The 25,497-nt window shown below is 41.8% G+C and overlaps 1 protein-coding gene and 1 long non-coding RNA gene across 15 annotated transcripts in view; one reads left to right on the top strand and one right to left on the bottom strand.

The window, feature by feature from the left end:
- The window catches only part of GRIP1 (glutamate receptor interacting protein 1), a 755,429-nt gene that overhangs the window by 35,505 nt on the left and 694,427 nt on the right, over positions 1-25,497 (bottom strand). For all 14 annotated transcript variants that reach the window (XM_081589879.1, XM_081589876.1, XM_081589880.1 and 11 more), the window contains 3 exons: positions 19,310-19,454; positions 16,700-16,839; positions 16,340-16,531 (listed from right to left, as the gene is read on the bottom strand). In XM_081589879.1, the coding sequence (XP_081446005.1) occupies positions 16,340-16,531; positions 16,700-16,839; positions 19,310-19,454 (477 nt within the window). The remainder of the gene's footprint in view (positions 1-16,339; positions 16,532-16,699; positions 16,840-19,309; positions 19,455-25,497) is intronic.
- LOC145545420 (uncharacterized) lies at positions 603-10,039 on the top strand. Its single transcript, XR_014082069.1, has 3 exons — positions 603-837; positions 3,525-3,643; positions 6,990-10,039. It is a non-coding gene; the product is annotated as an uncharacterized LOC145545420 (long non-coding RNA).

Here is a 25,497-nt window from a genome sequence, read left to right as displayed (position 1 = left end):
GTGTAGCCCCTGTTTTGCCACAACTAGAGAAAAGCCTGCACAGCAATGAAGACCCAGCATAGCCAAAAATAAATAAATAAATAAAATGATTAAAAGTCTTTTATTTGTATCACCTTATTGATTTTGCATAATTATCTTTGAAGGTAGGTACTTGTTACTCTTTTCATTTGAGGATCTAGTTGGTACTTGCAAACCTTCCTGGGGGTTCCAGTCCTAATTTTAGGAGAATCAGATCCTCCCATTCCACAGGTAGGTCTTTCTAAAACGACCTCGCTGAGAAAGCTCCGGGGGGAGAGGGGGGATGTCTAAGATCAATCAAGGCTCCCTTCTCACTTCCCAATTCACAATTGTCTTCCTGCCCCTTTACAAATGAAAGGCATATTTCTCATCCATATCAAATCTTTGAACAAGCTTGACCCTGGGATATAAAAGCTCCCAGCCATCAGTCGAGGGATAGATAATTAGGCAAAGGCTCAGTCCTGAGGGAAAGTCTTGGAGCGGAGCCTTATTTCAACCAGGCACCGACTCAGTGCAGAGGTTTTAACCCTTCTCATCCATCTATCTCCCTGCGTCTCAGAATTAGAATTCAGAAGGACAGTTGTCAGGGTGAGGAGGTGCGCACATTCTGATGTTTATTTGACCTGCAAAACAAAGACTGACTTCCTTTCTGACAGGGAGTTAAGTCCAATTAACTTGATGAGAAAGTGAGGAATGGCTTTGATAATCAGGTTATATAATAGACAATTTCCCACAAATTTGAGCTAAATCTGTGGCTTCATATTTTGACAAGAATATATTTAAAGCATATTTACCACAGACTAGAAATTACGTTTTTTTGTAAGTATCATGATTTGGGGAGGGAAAAGTTAGGATGACAACCTTTACGTGTGAGGTAGGGTCTGCAGTGTTTCAAAAATTTTCAGGGGGGCTTCAAATGGGAGAGCAGGGGCTGATTGGCAGGTCTGAGTCTACCGTTAGTGCTGTAACCACCATACATGACTTCAGACATCACATCAGGTTGTGACTCATTACGTGCGTGTTTGCTTACGTGTGTGTGTGCTCTGTGCTCAGTCTCTAAGTCATGTCTGACTCTTTGTGACCCCATGGACTGTAGCCTGCCAGGCTCCTCTGTCCATGGGATTTTCCAGAAAAGAATACTGGAGTGGGTTGCTGTTTCCTCCTCCAGGGGATCTTCCTGACCCAGGGATTGAACTTGTGTCTCCTGTGTTTCCTGCCTTGACAGGCGGATTCTTTACCACTGAGCCACCTTGGAAGCGCACATGTGTGTACTGGGTTGCAATATAATACGTATTTCTTACTGTGGTTAAGACACATCATCTAGCAAACAGGCCTAGAGCCACAATTTCACATTCATTTAAATGACCCAACAACATAAGGTGACTATCTCCATGCCATTCCCCATTCACTTTCCCTCTATTTGTTTAGTACTATAAAGCCATCTTTACTATTAGTTAGAGCCCAGAGAAAGCAGGACGTCCAAGGATAATGCTTTCTGATCAAGAGGATTTAACCTCCACCATACAGGGGAAAGCCCACAGCCGCAACACGGAAATACCCGACGCGTCTCCTGTTTTAGGAAACCAAGCATCAGAAGTCCTCAGCGCAGAGGCATTATTTACAGTTCCATATCTCATTTTCTTTCTTGAGTAACTGCAAGTGTGGCTAGATATTTGGGGAGAAGTTTTGCATGATGAATGTTCAGTTTTCTGTCCAAAGTGTTGAATTACAGGAACCCTTGAGTCTCTTCTTAAAGGGCAGTGATGGGGCAACACTACATTTCACCTGGCTCCCTCTGACAGGCTACCCATCTTCTGAAGCAAAAAAACTAACGTCCAAATACGTGACATCTCTTAAAAAGAGTTAGGGGAAGTAAGTCCACACCTCACTTTCCCTAAAGGCTTTAAGTTTGCTAAGAGCAAAATGCTAAATGGTGGTGTCCTCCCAGGGGCATCCTTTTCTGACAGGCATTAACCCATACAACCATTCAGTTCCCAAGGGAAATTCCAACATGTTTTTTAAATTTTATTTTCTATTTTTTAACTTTACAATATTGTATTTGTTTTGCCATACATTGACATGAATCCACAATGGGTGTACATGTTTTCCCCTTCCAGAACCCCTCTTCCACCTCCCTCCCCATCCCATCCCTCCGGGTCATCCCCGTGCACCAGCCCCGAGCCTAACTGAGCAGATTAACTTTCTGATTTTTCTTCCAACTGATGTAAGTAGTTCTTGGTGACTTGAGCAAGACTGTAACGATGGGCTTAAGCAGATATGAAGCATCATTACTAGGAAAATGCCCCCTCCCCACAAAAAGGCATGTCTGTCTATATCAAGGAAGACTTGTATTAAATAGTACTATTAAAGGATTATCTTGTTACAACAAAGCAGGGCATGAAAAGGGGATATACAATTCAAATATTTGGGGCTTAGGTATAAACTTAGAAGACCTGGTCTGGTCCATGCTATGCTAGCACAGAGAATGAAGTAAGAAAAACCCAGGTTCAAATCCCAGCTTTGCCACTAGCTTGCTCTGCAGTCTTGGCCAATTCGCCTCCATGTAAAATATGGATAGGGACACATGCTTCACTAGGTTGATATGAAAATTAAGGAGAATAATACACATAAACACTCATGGACATGCCTGGAACACAATGAGGTTTTAATGAAACCTCATTTAATGTCCATTACTTTTATTATTTACTAAGCAACTCAATTTGTCAAGATCTCAGTCTCATTATAAAACAGGGAAAGAAGGAAATCAGCATTTCTAATTTATTAAATGTTCCAGGGGCTTCCCAGGTAGTGCTAGGGGTAAAGAACTCGCCTGCTAATGCAGGAGACATAAGAGATGTGGGTTCGATCCCTGGGTCAGGAAGATCCCCTGGAGGAAGACATGGCAACCCACTCCAGTATTCTTGCTTGGAGAATCCCATGGATGGAGGAGCTTGGCGGGCTACAGTCCATGGGGTTGCAAAGAGTTGGACATGGCTGAAGTGACTTATCCTGCATGCATGCACCAGCACCTCTAAGGCTTGCCAGGTACTGCAGGAGGAGCTGAAATGCAAAGATAATAAAACCAGGTTCCTGTCCTCAAAAAAATGCAGTTTACTATAGCTTTGGGAGAAAGAGGAAGAGAAACAGGCAGAGATAGAAAGGGAGAGTTCTATTAGCATGTGAGAAGTGTTACCCTTTCCATCTGAACACACTGATAGAAAAGAATAGAGATCTGTCTGCAGATCAGAAAGCAGGTCATGAAGGGTGCCAATGGAATGGCAACATACTAGCTGGGACTTAAGAGGCTAAGCGGGCATTCACCAGTGGAAGCACAGTGAAGCTGAGCAGGAGGAGAAGCTAAGCAGGAGGACTGAAGAGGTGCCCTCATGGTAAACCTCGTTCCTAGCCTTATGTTCTGCCAGTGGGTGCCTGCTTCGCTCTCAAGGATGAGCAGTAGTCCAGGAATCTTCTGGTCCCTCTAACCATCTGTACTTATTCCTCCCCAGAGGACGAGCATCGATTTGCCCAATTGGCCCAGCTCTGGAAAAGAGCCCTGGGAATGTAACCTTGGGCCCTTTCCGGCTCTCCTCAGACTCATTCTCTCCCACTGCTGTAGCACCATGAGGTAAGCCAACCTGCATGCCACTCCTGAGGCTCACTGAGCTCAAAGGTGGCAAGAGGCCAAGACTGCAGCTATGGCTGTGGCAGACTACTAATTGCCTATCAAACATCCACTCTTCATCTTTTTACCAGTTTTGAGGGTGCATATTTTGGGGGTGCTCAGGGAAAGACTTATTTCCTAGCCTCTCTTGAAGTTAAGTGTTAATTTAACTATGTAAAAAGTTCTGGCCAATGGCATGTAAATGAAACTTCTGGAAGGGCTCCATACAACCCTCTTTTCTACTGCCTGGAATGTAGATGGAATGTAGATGAAACAGCTGCAGCCCCAACAACTATCTTGGGCCATGGAGTGAACCCAAGTGCTAAGCATATTAGAGAAGACTATTTAAGAGCATGGGTTCTTCATGACACTGTGGAGTTATATACTAGCTCTGAAATGCCTATTTCTTTATGATTTAAGTCACTCTGATATCAGGGTTTTTAGTTCTATTCAGCTAAGTCAAATCCAACTGGCAAGCTGGGGTTACAGTTTGCTTCGTAGATCTGAAAAGTGAAAGTGTCAATCAGTTGTGTCCAACTCTTTGTGACCCCTCTTGTCCATGGGATTTCCCAGGCAAGAATACAGGAGTGGGTAGTCATTCCTGTCTCAAGGGGATCCTCTCGACCAAGGGATCGAACCCGGGTCTCTTGCATTGCAAGCAGACTCTTTACTGTCTGAGTCACCAGGGAAGCCCTCGTAGAGCTGCTGCTGCTGCTGCTGCTGCTGCTAAGTCACTTGAGTCGTGTCCGACTCTGTGCGACCCCATAGATGGCAGCCCACCAGGCTCCTCCATCCATGGGTTTGTCCAGGCAAGAGTACTATAGTGGGTTGCCATTGCCTTCTCCTCGTAGATCTGACTTCCCCCTTATTTAAGTCCCAACATCAGACTTGGGGTAGGGTAGAGAAATAAGAATCCTGAGTCCGGCTGTACATTCAACTCAGCTTTTCTAACAACTCCCAACTCTGCCAAAAAATAAAAAGTAAAAAGTTGATATTTTAATCCCCTGCTGACTCCAGTTCCTATTTCCCAACAGATTTAGAACTGATAAAGGCAGGGATTGTTTAACATTGAAACATCTAGTGCTGTCAAGGTACTAAAAACCAAAGCTTGCTTAGAGAAGAGTGAAAAATTCAAGATGCAGAGTACGAGATACTGCAAGGGAATATCAGGAGATGAAATCCATAAAGCAGTTGGGGACTAGACTGAAAAGAACTCGGTGTTTTAAACTAAGGATTTTTGGCGTCATCTACAACCGGGAATCATCAAAAGAGGTTTTTGTTTGTTTGTTTCTTTGTTTTTAGAGAGTGGCATTGTTTGATTTAGTTTTTTTTAAAGCTCATTGATAGTAATACGGAATGGTAAGATGCTCAAAGTAAGATGATTGAAGAAATAACTGTTTCAAGCCTGATGAAGGCTTTATAACAAAGGCAATGGCAGTGAATGGAGAGATGAATGAAACAGAGCAGGATCCTATGGTTCTTGGCGCACCCCTCCCCACCACCCCCATGTCCTCTGCCTGTCTTTTGTCTGTGGAAAACTGTAGTCAAAGAACAAGTTTAATCAGAGAAATGAGAACATGCAGAAACAAAGGAAAACAGTCAAAGGAGACCAAATAATAATAATGAAGTCATTAAGAGTCAATCCTTTGGCCCTCATTCTTCTTTATGGTCCAACTCTCATATCCATACATGATTACTGGATTTGAACTGTGGTGCTGGAGAAGACTCTTGAGAGTCCCTTGGACAGTGAGGAGATCAAATCAGTCAATACTAAAGGAAATCAACCCCGAATATTCCTTGGAAGGACTGCTGCTGCAGTTGAAGCTCCAATACTTTGGCCACCTGATGCAAAGCCAACTCACTGGAAAAGACCCTGATGCTGGGAAAGACTGAGGGCAAGAGGAGAAGGGGACAACAGAGGATGAGATGGTTGGATGGCATCACTGACTCAATAGACATGAGCTTGAGCAAACTCTGGGAGACAGTGAAGGATAGGAAAGCCTGGCATGTTGCAGTCCACAGGGTCGCAAAGAGTCAGATGTGACTAAGTGACTGAACAACAACATTAAGCATAGTCAAGGACCTTTAGTTCCTTCTCAAGGCTATAGATAATACTCTGAGCCATATCCTATGAGCTGTCTTATAGATACTGAAAGCCCCATCAGATGGAAGAAATTAATTACATGACAACCAGACTATACCCATGACATAAGCTGCCACAATTCTGAGTATTGGCCTCAAAGAAATGGAAACAAACTGACCCTAGAACTGAAGACTAACTACCTAAAACAACCAAGATGACACTGGTCAGATCGCCTCTGACCAATCTGAAGATGACAGAGCTGACTGTGCCGTTTCTGCATGTAGCACCCTCCCACAGCCTAAAAGTTCTGGTCCCACTGGCTGTCAGTGGAGGGGAGTTGGCCTTTGGACAGATGTCCACCGTCACCCCCTCCAGTTGCCAGCATCTGAAATAAAGCAAACTTTCCTTTCCACCAACCTGGCCTGTGTATTGGCTTTGGAGTGGCAAGCAGCCGGACCCTGCATTTTTGATGACAGTAAGAGATGTTAAGATAGCAGAAAGCAGGAAGATGCCTGGGTCCTGATAACACTGTGGAGCTACCTGCCTTCCCCACGCTGTTTCCTACAGTGGGAGAAAAATAACCCTCTATCTTGTTTAAACACTGTCCTTGTATTTTCTTTTCTATGTAAGTGAATCTACTCCTTAACTGATGCAGGTAGATGATGACAGTATAATTTAAATAGAGAATATCTCAGGGAAATTAGGTTTGGGTAAAGGCAAGCTGGTTTCCATAGCTGAGAAGATGTTAATAGGCTCTGAGAAATATACCTTTACACCAGACACCAAACTTAAAAGCCATGAAAAGAATAAACTACATGAGGCAGCCCAGGTGTCAGAGAAAACAATTGCCAGAAGTATAATTAGACTTTGTTTTTACTGAATGATGATGTCGGAGAAGGCAATGGCACCACACTCCAGTACTCTTGCCTGGAAAATCCCATGGACGGAGGAGTCTGGTAGGCTACAGTCCATGCGGTCGCTAAGAGTCGGACACGACTGCAGCGACTTAGCAGCAGCAGCAGCAGAGTGATGATGTAAGCACATAAAATTAACAGGTATGATACTGCTAACTAGTTTTAAAAAGCAAAATCAATTAAAAAATTGAAAGATAGAAGTAATTAATGTATTTCCTAAGTAATTATTCTTTTTATTTAGAACTGGAAATTGTTTTCATTTTTTCCCCTCCTCTCCCTTTTGCCCTTCCTTCTTTCTTTCTTTCACATCCAGGTTTCAGTATTTGGTCTTATACTTCGTATCATAATGCGGAGGATATTATGGACTGAATTGTGTCCCCCCAACTTATACGTTGATGCCCTAATGGGACTCTGTTTGTAAATTGGGCCTTTAAAGCGGTAAGTAAGGTTAAATGAGGTCCTGAGGGTGGGACCATGGTCGCACGGGATGAGTGTCCTTGTGAGGAGGAAATGTGGACACACAAAATAGCAGGAATGCACGTACACAGAGGAAAGGCCATGTGAGGACACAGTAAGGAGGTGGCCATCTGCAGACCCAGGACAGAGGGGCCTCAGGAGAAAGCAAACCTGCCAACACCTGATCAAGGACTTCTAGCCTCCCAGACAAGGAAAAAATGAATTTCTGTTGCTTAAGCCACCAGTATGTGGTGTTTTGTTATAACAGCCCCAGCAAACTAACACAAGGTATAAAATTCAATTTGGGCAGCAGTCCCCAATCTTTTTGGCATCAAGGACCAGTTTCATGGAAGACAGTTTTTCCAGGGATGGGGTGGGGGGCAGGGATAGTTTCCTGATGATTCAAGCACATTTTATGTATTGTGCACTTTATTTCTATTATTATTATATTAGCTCCACCTCAGATCATTAGGCATTAGATCCTGGAGGTCAGAACCCCTGATGGTCTAGCAGATAAGACTCCATGCTTTCGCTACAGGGGACATAGGTTTGATCCCTGGTCAGGGAACCAAGATCTTGCATGCCTTGAGGTGTAGCCAAAAGAAAAAAAAATTAGATTTTTTTCATTAAGAGTTTAATTTTAGGTATTTAATTTTAGTGTTTTAAGAGTTTAATTTTATTCAGTTGCATGATGAAAACTAGGTCTTCACAAATGTAGGTACTTTTGAATGTTGACAGAATTTTGGTAAAATAGTTTTTATTTTTAGTGCAACTACACCTCAGAGAAATTTGTGAAGTTTGGATACTCCAATATTATACTACTTTGTTTTTAATAACACAATACTGTGCAGATAAATATCTTCCATTTGTAACTATTAATTCACATTCCTATTAATTTAGAAAAGTGAACTAAGCAATGTTGGTTCTTATTCATAAAGTTTAAAATCAGAAAATGGTTTTGAGGATGAATCTTCAACTCTACAATTTTGTGATTGTAGCTCCTGCCATTAATTTGATTTTTGGAAGCCAATTTTAGCATAGGAGAGTGAGCCAGACAATTTCCTGCAAAATTTACTTCCTACAGCCCCAGTTTTGTTAAAAATGAGAAAATCAAATCATACATTTGTGTAACTATTTGCAATTGCACTTGCCAAGAAATGTTCAAAGTGTTTAGACGCAACCGGAGTGAACTCTGGCTCACTCTCCAATGCTAGAAAGGCAGAGCAAAAATAGTTCTACCTTCTCTTAGAAATCACCTCAAAACAAAAATGGATGGCAAATAACAGAATGTAAACTCTGTCTTCAGCAAACCTAGAATACTGAACCATAATACATAGGGAAACGTACTAAATTCAGTGAAAGACAAATGAGAGGTGGTGTTAAGAAGCCAAGAGGAGACATCTCTGACCAGAAACTTCTTTTTTCTTTTGGCCACACTACACACAGCATGTGGGATCTTACTTCTCAGACCAGGGACTGAACCCACAGTCCCTGCAGTGGAAGCACGGAGTCCTAACCACTGTACTGACAGGGAAGTCCCTGTCCAGAGATATTGGAGAAAGCCCAGTCCTCCAAAACACGGCCCCTGGCATGAGGCAAAACAATGTTTTGTTTGGAACACTAGAATGGTTGCAATGACTGGTGGCAGAAAGTACCCTAGAGTCCATTTAGCACCAAGGAAAAGCCAGGAAGGTGGGCTGAGAGCACCTCCAGACGAGCCACAGGCTGCAGGAGGCAATCTCTCAGTGAGGCAGGGTGGCAGAGAGAAATTCTGCATTGTGGTTGGCCTGCAGGTGCTGCCCTCTACTGGCAGAGAAAGAATGCACTCATCACAGAAACTGTGCTGCTGCTGCTGCTAAGTCGCTTCAGTCGTGTCCGACTCTGTGCGACCCCATAGACGGCAGCCCACCAGGCTCCGCCGTCCCTGGGATTCTCCAGGCAAGAACAACGGAGTGGTTTGCCATTTCCTTCTCCAATGCATGAAAGGGAAAAGTGAAAGTGAAGTCTCTCAGTCGTGTCCGCCTCTTAGCGACCGCATGGACTGTAGCCTATCAGGCTCCTCCGTCCATGGGATTTTCCAGGCAAGAGTACTGTAGTGGGGTGCCATTGCCTTCTCCGACAGGAACTGTGAACTGGGGGTAAATTTTTCACCCTTCCAATTCACGAAGGAGACCTTCATGCGGGAGACCTGGGTTCGATCCCTGGGGTGGGAAGATCCCCTGGTGAAGGGAAAGGCTACCCACTCCAGGATTATGGTCTGGAGAATTCCATGGACTGTATAGTCCATGGGCTTGCAAAGAGTCGGACATGAGTGAACGACTTTCACTTTCACTTTTCACTTTCAATTCATGAAGAAGTCATTGCATTTAAAGATAAGCAATAATTTAAAGGGAACTACTATAAAACATATACTAAGTTAATATTACAAAAAGAGAGAGAGAATAGAAAAACAAAGCAATAGAAGATGAAGGATACTCATGAGATAAAGACTGTTACGGAGCAAATGATAAATATGACCAAACATATTATCACAAAATTTAAAAAATATACATCTCTATAAAACAAGAGATGATAGACATGAGAGCTCAAGAAAAACTGGGCAAGGCAAGATCATTGAAGGAGATGAAACATGAGCTTATAGAGATAAGAAAACAAATGGAAAAGAAAAATGCCCCCTCTCTTCTCCCAGTGGAGAAAATCCTGCTGAGTTTTCTACTCTTTGTACACACCATTTTATGTTCCCTAATTCAAGGAAAGTTGGACTCTCTAACTGTACATGTTGGTGTTTTTTTCTGACAAATCACCATCATCTTTTATGAAAACTGTAAGATAGCATGGAGATAAATGAATCATAAACAGAACAAAATCTAAGAAGAACAGAATAAAGTTAATCAAATTAAAAGCAAAGACTTATTTTTAAAAAATCAGAGTGAAATTAAATAAATGCAAGAGCCAGTTCCTTGTACAAAAGAAAAGCTAAATAAAAATAAACCACTACCAATATAATCATGGGGAAAAAGAATAAAAGGACAAATACACTGGATACAGAACCATATTGGGAATATAATTAAAGAAACCAAGAAAAAATGACAAGACCCAAACAAGAGATTATGTAATTATAAGCAAATACATTTGAAAAACTGGATGAAATGGAGTTGCTTTCCTTTTTCTGAGAGAATACAAATGATCAAAATGACCTCAAAAAGGATCTAGCAATCCCACTTCTGGGTATATATCAGAAGGAAATAGATCTGTATAGAAGAGATGGCCTTACTCCTATGTCACTGGATTCTTATTCACAACAGCCAAGATATGGAAACAACCAAAGTGCCTGCCGATAAATGAATGGATAAAATGTGGTATATATGTATACATACAAGGGAAATTCCTTAGCCATGACAAAGAAGAAAATCCTTCCATTTGCGACAACATGGATGAACCTGGAGGAAATTATGCTAGTGAAATAAGCCAGAGAGAAAAAGACAAATACTGTATGAGCTCACTTATCTGTGAAATCTAAAAATAAAGCCAAACTCATAGAAACAGAGAGTAGAATGTGGTTGCCAGGGGTTGGGGAGTGGAAGAAATGGAGAGATATGGGTCTAAGGATGCAAACTTTCATTTATAAGATGAATAATTTCTGGGGATCAGAACTGGCATAGTGCTATATTGTATATGTGATGCAAAGAAAGTAAACCTTAAGCCTTCTCACCAAACACACAGACACACACACACACACACATGGTAACTATGTGAGGTGATTGATGTGGTAATTAACTTGGTGGTAATCATTTCACAATATACATGGATATCAAGTCATTATATTGCATACCTTAAATACATATAATTTTGTCAATTATACCTCATTAATGCTAAAAAAAAATGAACTCAAATGAGAGAACTATCTAAAGAATATGTACAACAGGATAAGACTGCCTGACTTAAGAGTCAAAAAATACAGACATCACAAGAGTCTCACTATCTAGGAGTATGACAGAGTCCAGGTACCACCTTTTTGTCAGTCTCCTCTTGTATTGATTGACCTTTGCAAATTCTAAGGAAAGCAATTATAGGCTTTTCTTAGAGTTTGAGGGAAGAATAAAGGGCTATAAGGGGCCCATAAGCACAAGCTCTTGATAAGGAAGAAGGACATGAATATAAGGGTCAAGAGAATGGGGTGTGAAAGAAGCTGGTCCCCAGAGGCAGGTTAGAAACAGTCTGCATTGATAGAACTGAAAGTCATCCCACTGTGAGACTTCTTTAAACTCACTCCTTCTTTCTCCACCAGCTTTGATTACACCATCCTTTTTCCCTTTTCATTAACTAAGTAAAAATTCACACTGTTGGTACTTGTTAACTGTCTGGTCCTTCAGCTAGGTAACCTCTTCCATAAGAATCAGGAAGTTGTCTCTTTGTGCAACCTTGTATACCCATCATGTACTAGCCTTCTATTATGCCAGTCATTACATATTTGCTGAATGAATGCATGCAGCAAGCTTGACATTTTTGGACTAGAAGCAGAGACCAATAAGAAAGGTGCCCACAGAGAAAAGAATTCCTGGCCTGTGGAGGAAGATGTGTATGATGGAGGTACTATATCCTATTGGTAATGGGACAACTATTATAGACTTGAAGGTAAAAGTCTTCCTGAGATATGGTCTGTTGAGAGGCTGTGCAGACAGGATGGAGAGAGAATATCTCACAATATGATATATCATGGGGGGAAAAGGTCTGGTTCTATACCTACCTTTAAAAAGTCAATTTCACAAGCACTAGCTGGAGAGATCGGAGAAGGCAATGGCACCCCACTCCAGTACTCTTGCCTGGAGAATTCCATGGACGGAGGAGCCTGGTAGGCTGCAGTCCATGGGGTCGTGAAGAGTCGGACATGACTGAGCGACTTCACTTTCACTTTTCACTTTCACGCATTGGAGAAGGAAATGGCAGCCCACTCCAGTGTTCTTGCCTGGAGAATCCCAGGGACGGGGAGCCTGGTGGGCTGCCATCTATGGGGTTGCACGGAGTCGGACACGACTGGGGCGACTTAGCAGCAGCAGCTGGAGAGATCAGGTTTAAGCTCAATATCACAAGGAAAGGGGAAAAAGACAGACTTTGAGATCTTGGTAAACAATAAGCTCAAGATGAGCAACAGACAACGGACTTCCCTGGTGGTCCAGTGGTTAAGACTCTGCACTTCCAATGCAGGGGACACAGCTTTGATCCCTAGGCAGGGAACTAAGATTCCACATGCTACAAGGTGTGGCCAAAAAAGAAAAAAAAATGAGTGACAGGAAGTGATCACCAGAAAGCTTATGTTGAGGTAGACTGCGCTGATGGGTTCTACAGTCTCCAGTGATGAAGGTGACAGACTTGAGTGACTTGAGTGGCTCTGGACTGCCAGACTGTAGTATAACTTTCCTTTCTGGGTGCTACACTTGTACAGAGTTAAACTTGAACATCGTCAGAAGAGAGGCTCCCAGGATGATAAAGATGTTCAAAAGTAAGTCATGTGAGGAACAGTGAGAGGAACTGAGGGTATTTTGCTCAGAGAAGGAAAAGTTCAAAAGAGGCATGAGGGCTGTCTTTGAGCAGCTGAGGGGCTGTCAAGTGGAGGAGGCTTTAGTTTGGAATGACCTTGCGGGCAGAACTAGAACTAATAGGCCGGAGCTACATGCTGACACATTTCAGCTCAATACAAGTGAGAATGCAAGCCGTCAGATCTTGGTACGGGGAGCTGGGAGGGCTGCCTTAGCAGTTAGGGAGCAATCTGTCACTGCAGGCACTGCAGCCCATGTCATGTGATGGCGGGCAGCCAGGCTGGATAGGCCATCAAGGGCTGCACTGGATGTCAGACCAGCTGCCTTCAAATTCTCTCCCAACATCGAAATCCTGTGGTTTCAGCTTCCATGTTCCTTAAGAGAATCACTTGATGCCGGGAGCCAGCTCACGAGATCCCACCCATGGCAAGGTCATGAGGAAGAGGACTGATCCAAGCATGGCTTCTCAGGCCTCAGGGATTCTCGGAAGGCTGCCTCAGCACTCATCTTAAAGATGATATCTGTCTTTCTGATGTTAGCTATAATAAACCTCTTCTTATTTTCTGTGACTTGGGCAAAAGGCTTTTCCTGAGTCTCTTCTAAAATAGATCTATCTGAAACCTCAATCGATAAGGCTCCTGAACGGTAACACCCTAATAAAATTATCTAGGATATAGAGTATACTAATCCAAATTCCTCTTGCTAGCATATTGGTTTGTTTAATAACTGTGCCTGTGCCTTTGGAGCTAGTGTGCATGACTGCTCTTTAACAATAAACAACATTGAGAGCCACCACACAGAAAGCGCCAACGGGCACAGAGCCCTTCGTAAGGAAAAAGGCTTGTTAGGAAATATAAAAAATATTGCTTTATGAAACTGTTGCTTAGTCTATATTTACTCACTATGTTTTTACTCTTAACGTATTTAGCCTATATAATGGAAGCATAATAGTTAAAAATTTATACAAATAAAAGTTTAGCTTTAATACAAATAATAAGACAATTGTTGATTTAACTGATGATTCTTACTTAGAGCTGACCTTCAGCTTGCTGTTCTATGACTTTATGGGACCACATTCTTTTCTGTTAAGCTCAAGGTGTAGGATAGATTACCGAAGACAGGTTTTACTTTGTACTTTGAAACTTTCTGTTAATGAATTCTTTCTTTGTCATAATCTGCTGTGCCTGATACAAAAGTGTTCTGGCTGATCAATCCTTATCAATAGTCACAAGATGTTAGCAGGCCTCCAGGCCGGAAGATGATGTAGATAACTTGAAACTTTGGTAATTAAGATATGCAAATAATATCCTGGTTTCAATAAAGGTCAAAATTGCTGACCCATTAAACTGATTTGGTATGACTCTATACTTTACATTTGTTTCTATGTACCACTAAAAATATAAAAGCTGTCTTAAAAACAATAAAGTCAGGAGACACTTGGAAACACCGAGACTCGCTGTGTCTTCTCATTCGCATCGCCGACGCCGTCCTTCCTGAGGGAACCCCTGGACCAGCTGGAGCTGGACTCCGGCAACTTGAAATGAGTTACACAAAAGTGCTTTATAAACTCTAAAATGTTTTACAAATACAAGGTATTATTACTAATTTTTCATCATCTTATAAGATGTCAGTTCTATCCCAATTGCCATTTTCTCTGCATCTCTGTTCTCTCTCTTCAAACCCGTAATGATTTTTAATTTATAAATGCCATATTTCTTATTATGATGACTACTATTCCCCATCTAGGATTTCAAATTTTCAAAATCCCTCATAAATAATAAATGGTTCTTCATCTTTTATAAATGAGGGGAAGGCCTTAAATTTCACATGCTAAACCTGGGCCTGATCTTAGTGTGTATAAGCACAGGGTAACTAAGTTCTCACACATCACTTAGGGGCAGAGCTCCTTATAATCAATAGCTTACTGAAATCTGTGCAACAAAAAGTTTCCACATTAGTAAATAAGCAAACACATTAATAAATAAACTTCAGTCTACATTGACAGAATTTGAATTGGGTCCTTTTCCAGAGTGCTCTCTGGGGTCTCATGAACTCACCGGCAATAATAATATCTGTTATTTGGTGGCATAGCTAACTTTCAACAAAGTATCTGGACTTGGAAAAATTACTTGCCAGATAAATGAAAGTCCCAATCCTCTTTTGGGTCTTCAAAATATTTTCTCCACCAAACTCCAATATCATCTCTAACAAGTAATGACTTGACAACTTTGAAATATCATTTCTTTTCCTTCTTCTCCACCCTTCAAAGGATTTAACAGAAAGTGACATCGGCAGAAGTGGGCTGAGAGGAAAAAACCAGAACCAGGAAGAGAGCAAACTGGATACAGATTCTCCTCAAAAGTAGTTACCTGATTTACAAAGCAACTCTCTCATCCAACGTGTTCTCCAAACCACTTATCTATTTGACTCTTTGACTTAAACCTAGAGCGGAAAAGTGATTCGGAGGCTGGAATTTATACAGGGCATTAGAGAGACGTAAGGCAGTCCATGGAGTCACAAAGAGTCGGACAGAACTGAATGATTAGCACAACACACACAAAGCTTAGACGAGAATAAATACAGAGAGTTTTTGACTCACTTATCTTAGGATGCTAAGTATCATTGAGAAGGAAACATATTTTTAAAAGAAGCCTTTAGGGACTTCCCTGGTGGTCCAGTGGCTAAGGCTCTGTGCTCCCAACGCAAGTAGCAAGGGTTCAATCCCTGGTGAGGTAACTAGATCCCACATGCCGCAACTACAGATCCTGTGTGCCAAACTAAGACCTGGCACAGCCAAATAAATAAATAAATATTAAAAAAATAAACAAAATAAGTGTTTATATTCTGTCTTCTGTCCAACACTTTTTGGTACTTATTTTCTGTTACTGAGGTTTAACTTTTCATACAGGTTACACTTCATCAAATGAACTTGAGGTTTGTGAAGAAAAACTACTATATACTTTTGCATACTATGATTAGGGCTTCCCTCGTGGCTCAGCTGGTAAAGAATCTGCCTGCATTGCAGGAGACCTGGGTTCGATCCCTGGGTTGGGAAAATTCCCCTTGAGAAGGAAATGGCTACCCACTCTAGTATTCTGGCCTGCAGAATCCCATGGACCATATAGTCCATGGCGTTGCAAAGAGTTGGACACGACTGAGCAACTTTCACTTTTTATACTATGATTAACAGTATAGAAAACTCTAAGGATGAGTATTGGAGGAAACCCCTACAAGTTGCTATGAAAAGTCAGGAAGAGGCAGGAATAAATGGGGTCACAAATCTTTGGCTCGTCTCCTTGCATGTCTCCAGCATTCCCTATTCCATCTTTGTGCAGAGGTTGCTGAAAAAGTAAGATAATGCAGCTAGTCTTCATTGACCCAGCATATCCTGTGGTTTGCCTCATATTAATCTATGCTTGAAGAACAAGCTCTGGATTGAACACTTGGACAACAGTAGATCTAATGGGGGTCTCCTAGTGTTGAATAGATGTTCATAATCTTTTAGCATTAAAGAGGAGGAAATTCAAGGCCACCATATTCAGTGTGTTTGCTATGTTTGCATTCATGTAGACACAAGTGAAATATTCTTTTCATGGAGCAGAAGGTGGATCTTTGAGAAACATGAGCTTCACCAATGATAAATCTCCGGTTCCCTACAGCTAGGACATACCTTGATTCCCATAGCTGCTTTCTATTCCAGAGCCATCCCATGAGTCTACGGCACTGTCCACGCTGGGCACAGTGGAGGGGTATGTGTCGCTGAGTTTGCTTGGCTTCTGTGCTGGAGATGGGTCTTCCACATCTCCCAGCTCACTCAAGTGACTGGCAACGGGGAATTTCTTGGGACTTGATGCTGACTGGGCTTTAAGGAAAAGAGCTTAAGTATCAGAGTAAATATAAATACAAAGATATGCCAAGACCCCCTGGCTGAAGAGTCATTCCCCCAGAAATACACATGCAGATATTTGCACATTCTTTTAGGGAAGGAAATGCACTGGAAATCCTTAATTGTGGCTCTTGATCCACTCACCATCTGTCTGCTTCTTAATTTTCAAGGTGACAGTCTCTCCTGCCATCTGTAACAAATGGATGGCTTCACTCAGAGGCTTCCCTTTTAAGCTGCTGCTGTTGATGGCTAGGATTCGGTCTCCTATGTGGATCGCACCAGTTCTGAAACACCAAATAATAATAGGAAAGGTAGAAATAATCCCCGAATGCTACTGAATGTAAATTCCCTGACATACTTCATATATTCACAACAATAAAGACTTGGCAAGGGTCTCTTGAATTCACTCTTGCCGTCTCCTGGGCAATGTTATAAGATGACTGCTTCCGTTGTAAATTACTTTTCAGTTTCAAATAAAATAAAAAAAAGTTTTAGTTAGTTTTTTAAAAGGACTTGTGTGCTTTTTAAATTCCAAGAAAGTAGAGTCATTTGATAACACCCTGCAAAATCCTAAGGAAACAAACAATATTGGTCAATCAGCATAGTGATGTTTAGCATGGAGCAATCCTTCTTTCTACAGACTTAGAAATGTTGAACACAGTGTCCCAGCTTCCTGGAAACAAGGCTTAGACAAAAGACCCTGGTGGTGATTCCAAGGATTGAAAAGGTTGAACTCAGGAATCAATACATTTTTTTCTTTTTGTGGCCATGTCACGCGGCTTGCAGAATCTTAGATCCCAGTTCGCAGGGATCAAAACTGTGCCCCTGGTAGTGGAAGTACAGAGTCCTAACCACCGAACTCCCAGAGAAGCCCCAGGAATCAATCTGTTTGATGCCAACTCTGTCACCTACCAGCTGCGTGACTTGGGCACTTTATTTTCACCTGTCTAGGTGTCAGTTTCCTCATCACTACAATGGAGATGATCATCTCACAGGGAAGCTCTGAGGACTAAACAGGAAAACACATGTAAAGGGATTAATATTCTGTTTGAAATGTGGAAAAAGAAAATTAATGTACTGATCAACAGATAAACCTTTAATGTTTTCCCTTCTCTTCCAATCCTCACCCAATTCTGAACTAGCAGACTGGAAGTTATAATTTTGATGTTCGCCATATCTATCTTTGTTTGGAAGCACAGGTGGGGAAGGAACAGACTCACAGCAGTCAAACTCAGGAAAGGTTTAATTTTAGTTTTTGGCCACCATGCAGCAAGTGGGATCCTAGTTCCCCAATCGGGGATCAAACCCACGTCCCTTGCAGTTGGAGCTTGAAGTCTTAAGCACTGGACTACCAGGGAAGTCCCCCCAGGAAAGATTTAAACTTTCAGATCTCTTTACCTGGGCTGAAGGATATAGAGTGGGAATCCCATGTGCTAGCCTCTGTGGTGCTGGTTCACTTTAAACACATGAGTGAAGGAAGCCAACTCACAGGCTGCTCGTGCCTGAGTGATCTGACCCCAGCCTGCTCTGGCGGTGGTGGGCATTATTGGTGCTGGGCAGCAGCAACTGGGGCAACAGAGGTGACACTGGGTCATACAGATTATAAGGGGCTGCCTAACGAGTCTACTGATGCATATACTCTCGAGAAATATTTTTTTCCTGAAAAAATATCAATTCATTCTTTCATAAGGAGTCTCCAGGGAGTTCCCTGGCAGTCCAATGGTAGGATTCACGCTTTCACTGCTGTGGCCTGGGTTCAATCCCTGGTTGGGGAACTAAGATCTGACCAAAAAAAATCTCCAGTTTATGGAAGAGCCATACTGTGAGCCATAGAACACTTGACCAGGAGGTTGCCAAATCAGATCAATATTAATCATTCCCTTTTGTCTCTCTTAACAGATGAAACCTAGGACAGGGGGATGGCTAGAGGATACCATGTCATAGGTGTCTCTGTCAACATTAGGATACAAAATTTCAACAGACCACCCTTTTAGAGCTGCCTCAGTGCCCTCACCTACCAGATGAAAATGCTGGATGAGCCGATTTCTAAGGTGCCTTGCAGCTACAAAATTCTGTGATGCCACATCTCTATTTTGTAAACCATTGTCTTTAAGTGTCAGCATGAGGAACATTTTACACACCTGAGCTAGGTTACTGGAGGATAGATCTGGTTATGGGGTTTGAAATATGTCCCACAACATTGTCTTGGAAAGAAGTAAGTGTGAGAGGTGGTGGTGGGATGCATGCAAACAGAAACAAATTGCCAAAGGGACAAATGGGCATTCCAAATTTCAAGATGTTATTAAGTCCCTACACTGTTGTCTGAAATCTTTGAAGACGAAGCTTATGTCAGTCATTCTCTCAGCAGCTAAGCCGAGAGTACCTGTCCGGTAACAGAGGCTCTGTAAACATTTGCTGAATTGAATCAGACAAGCCTTTTAACCTCCTTGAACTTTAGTCTCCTCCTCTCAAAATGGACACAAGATAAATTTACCTCTAGTCGATTGTGGTCAGTTTATATGTTTCTGGAGACTAATATCAAGGCTAAGCCCAGGACACTTTTTACTGCTTATAAGATGCCCTTCAAGTCAGAGCTCTGCCTGAGAGTTCTCAAGCTCTAAAATCAATCCTTTGTGCCGATTTGAAAAACTCAACAGATAAACAAGCAGGAGAGGGAAGCATGTTTTTATGCTGCTGTGAGGAAGGAAACCCATTTCAGACACAGGTAATTGTAGCAGTTGATTCAAACTGTACCTTTCAGCTAATCCCCCTTTAGTGAGGCTTGAAATGATTATAGGATCAAACGGCTCTTCAGTTCCTGAAATCGTGATGCCAAGAGGCCCCCCATAGCGCTTCAGCTCCACAGTGTAAATAATTGCTCCGGAACTTTCTTGTTCATCTGCAATAAATGCCGATGAATCATAATTGGTTTCTTTGGAAGAAGCAGAGTAAAAAGACACATATCTTCATACATGAAATAAGAAATTCAAAACATCATCATCAAAGCATTATGTCTCAGAAAATAATTATTTTGGGAAGTAGCATTTCCTTAGTTGGCCGTAACATTCTAATATAGGGGTGTTGCTGTCATCAAGTGTCAAGGAAGGGGTTCTCTGCCTAATGACTTCTGTGAGAGAGCTACCCAGCTGGCACTGCAGGCCTTTTAATAAGGTGTTCCTGCCTTGCAGTGCTTGCCTAGTGTTTTGTGAGTGTGTCATAAATATCTGGGGACTGAAGCCATGGCTAAGGAGGCAACATGGGTGGAGAGAGTCATGCAGTAAACAAAGAGATTGGGCCATGCAATTCCTGTTTTCAGGCTTTACAAGCAAGCTAACTCTCAATAGAGAAAAGTTGATTTTACTCATGGTTAGAGCAAACTTTAATATATGCATGGTTAAGTGGGGCTTGGAAATCTGTAGCCCCTTATCTATCATTTCACTGATTATGTCTTAAAATGTGAATCTTATTCACGAATACACAGATATTCAAACAAAAGGTTTTTAAAATATTGTTTGTTGTAGCTGATATACAATGTTGTGTTCATCTCAGTTGTACAGTAGTGCTTCAGTTAAACATATATCCACTCTTTTTTAGATTTTCCCAAAACACAGGTTTGAATGATTTTTCTCCCCTCTGTTCTTGAGACTAGGAGTCATGTAAATAACATTTCAGTAGCATATACCATGTTACCACACTGTAGTGACCTAGTTTTTACCATCTAATGTTAGTATGAAGGAAAATATTTGCGAGTATGGTCTGCTTAAAGCCTTGGTTGAAAGATATTATGGGACACCTTCAACATGGTCGGGTGTTTTGACTGTGTCAAAGTTGCAATTATGAAGTCTCAGAATTCAGAGGGTTTTATTTGCTGATGACATGCTGAAACAAGACATTCTGAGGATTTGTTTTATTCCTTGGGCCTGGAAGCTGTGAATGGTTAACGAGTTGTTCATTGCTGTACCAAAGGATACAGTGAAATGGTTCAGTAGATACTTTAACAAAATAGTCAGCTTTTATAGTCAGGCCGTATCCCAGTGAAGCATTAACAGAGTCAGATTTCTGCAATGAGCAGCTGTTCATTTATGATATGAGGCCCTAAAATAGGAGGAATAGAAAAGCTTGAATTAACAATTCAATTATCTGTGTGTGCAGTGAAGAATTACAATGAATATAAAATAGAAAGGTCTGTAGAGAAATGTAGGAAGCGATGTGTACTCTCCAGCCAGCACTTTCTTCACTTTTGGCCACAGTTTAGGAGTTTGGGGATGTACCCATCACCTCTACTTCCTCACTGCTCCATATACTCAGAAGAGAATAAAAACCATCTCCCACACTGCAATGCTTAAATCAACATCTAGGGTATAAACATCTTCAACATTAGACTCAAATTTATACTGGCAGCTGAGAATCCTCCACATCAAGCCTTCAACAGCTCTATTTGGTGGTTTACACACTTCTTCTAGGGTTCTATTTTACTTGTGGTGAATAGGCTGGTGATGGCCTGCCAAGCAGCTGCTGAGAGAAGCACCAGGATATAGAGTAACCAAAAACGGAGGCAGAGTCACAAGTCTAACTTTTTCTACACTGTGACATATCATTACCCATCAGAGCTGGGTTTTACATAAACGATTAGGGTATTACTGGAAGAGTACACGTACTTTGCAGTCTCTGCCAACAACTATATTCTGCATAAAATTCTAGGTGAGTCATTTGATTAGTAAACCTTGGTACAGTAAATGTCAGTTACCAAGAGGGCACTCTGATGTGCCTGCCAGTGGGAAGACCTAGCCGTTTACTGCCCTTCTTCCTTATAGGGCAAGCATGAGCACTGGCATGTCAATGGGCACCAAGCATTCTGGATCTGGCCATCAGCTCTTTATGGAAGTTGTGGGAAATGCCAGTTACCAAGTACATGGAACCCAGCTGCCCAGAGCCCAGAAATCTGTGGGAAGTTTCCATTGAAACTTCAGTCCAGATGAAAACAACCTGTAGGAAGTTTAGCTGGGGTGCAGTCCCACTCACTAGGAGAGTGGAGAGAAACTGACTCCAGTTAGCTTGTTCTTCAGGTAACCCAGTTATCTGAACCCAGGTAACAGTGAGTGCCCTGTGTTATTTCTGGACAGTTTTGCAACTTGTATCACTAAGATGACAAAATAACACCAGGAAAGGAGTAAATGTGTTTAGGAAAGTTTCAGGCCACTTTATGTAGGGGAACACTTTTAATCAGGCAGCTGAGGTGTTTCAATAACAAAAGGCACTTATTAGGGTACTCAACGAGTTTAAATAGTGATGAGATGCAAGTCAAGAAAATGGCAGTATATTAATGAAGATGTGATGCTATATTTAGACAATGTCAAGAATGTAGCAGATTTCTGATTTATTCAACAAATAAACTCTTGGAAACAAAAACTTGAAAGGAGAGATTTAAGAAACATTACAACCAAAAGCAGTGAATACACCTTTTTGGATTCTAATTTAGAGCAACTGTTTTTAGAAAAACTTATCTATCCATGTATATGAAAATCAGGGAGACGGGAACATTGAGTAAAGACTGGCTCCAAATTGGGAGAGGAGTACGTCAAGGCTGTATATTGTCACCCTGCTTATTTAACTTATATGCAGAGTACACCATGCTAAATGCTGGGCTGTATGAAGCACAAGCTGGAATCAAGATTGCTGGGAGAAATATCAATAACCTCAGATATGCAGAAGATACCACACTCACAGCAGAAAGTGAAGAACTCAAGAGTCTTTTGATGAAGCCTCTTGATGACGGTGAAAGAGGAGAGTGAAAAAACTGGCTTAAAACTCAGCATTAAAAAAACTAAGATCATGGCATCCAGTCCCATCACTTCATGGCAAATAGATGGGGAAACAATGGAAACAGTGAGAGACTTTTATTTTGGGGGGCTCCAAAATCACTGCAGATGGTGATTGCAGCAATGAAATTCAAAGACGCTTGCTCCTTGGAAGAAAAGCTATGATCAACCTAGATAGAATATTAAAAAGCAGAGACATTACTTTGCTGACAAAGGTCCAGCTAGTCAAATCTATGGTTTTTCCAGTAGTCATGTATGGATGTGAGAGTTGGACTATAAAGAAAGCCTAGCACCGAAGAAGTGATGCTTTTGAACTGTGGGGTTGGAGAAGACTCTTGAGAGTCCCTTGGGCTGCAAGCAGATCCAACCCAGTCAATCCTAAAGGAAATCAGCCTTGAATATTCATTGGAAACACTGATTCTGAAGCTGAAACTCCAATACTTTGGCCATCTGGTGCAAAGAACTGACTCATTAGAAAAGACCTCGATGCTAGGAAAGATTGAAGGCAGGAGGAGAAGGGGATCACAGAGGATGAGATGGTTGGATGGCATCACTGATGCAATGGACGTGAGTTTGAGTAAGCTCCGGGAGTTGGTGATGGACAGGGAAGCCAGGCGTGCTGCAGTCCATGGGGTCACAGAGTCAGACATGACTGAGCGACTGAACTGAAGAATTATTGCTATTGCAATGATATTTAGTTATGAATTTTAGAAGTCTTCTATAAGAGTATTGTTTAGGGATACATTAATAATGTTTGCAACATGCAATGATAAGATTTCTAAAATTTCTTCAAAATAATTCAGTGTGTGGGTGGGATGGGGAAATTAGGGTGGGAGTAGATCTAAAGCAAGATTGATTCTAAATTAACAGCTATTAATGCTAGGTGATGTAGGATGGTTCATTACACAGTCTTTTAAATATATTTTCATATTAATTTTTAATTTATTTTTTAAACTTTTTATTTTACATTGAATTATAGCTGATTAACAATGTTGTGATAGTTTCAGATGGACAACAAATTGGACTCAGCCATATATATACATGTATCCATTCTCCTCGAAACTCCCCTCCCATCCAGGCCCATCCAATTAAGGTTTTGGTGGCACAACAGTAAAGAATCTGCCTGCCAATGTAGGAGACACTGGTTCTATCCCTGGGTCAGGAAGATCTCCTGGAGAAGGAAATGACAATCCACTCCAGTATTCTTGCCTGGAAAATCCCATGGACAGAGGAACCTGGTGGACTACAGTCCCTAGGGTCACAAAGAATCAGACACAATCTAGTGACTAAACAAGAACAACAACAACAACCAGATCCTATGACCCACCCGCCCAGCAAGCAGGGTGCTACGTGCTCTTAAGGAGGCCCCATCTCAGCTCTGCCCAGTTGCTGATAGCAATGGTTTCTCCCTAAATTGTTTTCCTACTTAAGATCCAGTCTTTGTCCTTCTCTGCCACATCTATTTTCACCAGCCCTGTCAACACTGAATTCTTTCTTTTTCCTTCCCAGAATATTCTGAAAGCAATAAATCTGAATATGTGGCTCTGTTCCTTCAAGCTTTCCATTAGTTCCCTGATTACTGAGGAATAAAATGCAACCCCTTGGCATGAACAGGGCTGAAGCCTCTATGTCTTCTGCCATCCTTTTCCATTCCAACCCGATCTAATTCTCTCCCCAGTGGTCCCTTTGAAAAGCACTTGTCTTGCACCTTTAACCTTGCATGTGTTACTCCCTGGGCACAAACATCTTCCTTCCTCTGCAGAATTTTATTCTCACTTTATTTTATTTTTTTAGGCTTTTTATTTTGTATTGGGGTATAGCTGATTAACAATGTTATGACAGTTTCAGGTGAACAACAAAGGGACTCAACCATACATATACATGTATCTATTCTCCCCCAAATTTCCCTCCCATCCAGGCCACCACAAACATTGAACAGAGTTCCATGTGCTATACATTGGAATATAATTGTTTTACAATGTTGTGTTAGTTTCTGCTGTACAATGAAGTGAATCAGCTATATGTATACATATAGCCCCTCCCTCTTGTGCTTCCCTCCCACCCACCCTCACCTTCCCACCCATCTAGGTCATCACAGAGCACTGAGCTGAGCTATCTGTACTATACAGCAGGTTCCCACTAGCCATCTATTTTACACATGGTAGTGTAATAGCAAGGACATGGAAGCAACCTAAATGTCCACTGACAGACGAATGGATAAAGAAGATGTGGTACATATATGTGATGGAAAAGGAAAGAAATTGGGTCACTTGTAGAGATGTGGATGGACTCAGAGTCTGTCATACAGAGTGAAGGAAAGCTGAAAGAGAAGAACAAGTATCATATGTTAACATATACTTGCTAAATCTAGAGAAATACTACAGATGAACCCACTAGCAGCACAGGAATAAAGACGCAGATGTAGAGAACAGACATGTGGACACAGTAGGGGCAGGAAGGATGGGATGAATTGGGAGATTAGGATTGACATATACACTAGCATGTGTAAAATATTTTTCATCTCACGTGCCCAGAGCCTAGAACTATGCTTAGCTTCACAGAGACTCCAGTAAGTGCCTGAACAAATGAGCAAAAGGACAAATACTTGTTAGCAGGCAGTTACAGGTTCCTAGTCTTGTGAGTCACCCTTCTGGCTGCTCCAAGGTCTAGTTTCCTTCTCCCAGGTGATGCAAACCCAATCAAGCTCATTCAAAGAGTGGGAATAAAGCTGAGCTGCTGGAGTTAGCTGCAGGCTGCACTCCCAAATCCATCTGCCTTCTCGGGCAGCAGCCCAACTGGCAGTTGTACAGCCCTGCAGCTTGCAAAGAGGGTGATAACTGCCATTTATGCTCAGACCATTTTGGAGGTGGAAGCCCTCCAAGATACTTTCTCCTTGAGGCTGTTCCAGCTAAGAAAGGAGCAACTGGAGTGTTGAACCAGAACAGAAACTTTCTGAGAAGGAAGAATGTGGATCACCAAGAAGTTGCAAAGAGAGCCTAAACAGATGTTAATGATATTATAAACAGCTTCTATATCACAACAGAAGGTTTACCACTATTAATGAAAGACATGAAAGGGGGCCAGCCAACTTGTTTGTTCTGCTCAGCTCCCTAGTTAAGGAAA

This window comes from Giraffa tippelskirchi, chromosome 4 (assembly GCF_054371585.1).
Source record: "Giraffa tippelskirchi isolate mGirTip1 chromosome 4, T2T-mGirTip1v1.2.pri, whole genome shotgun sequence".
NCBI classification, from domain to species: Eukaryota; Metazoa; Chordata; class Mammalia; order Artiodactyla; family Giraffidae; genus Giraffa; species Giraffa tippelskirchi.
The sequence above is the reverse complement of the archived record's forward strand: the minus strand, read 5'-3'. Positions and strand labels throughout refer to the sequence as shown.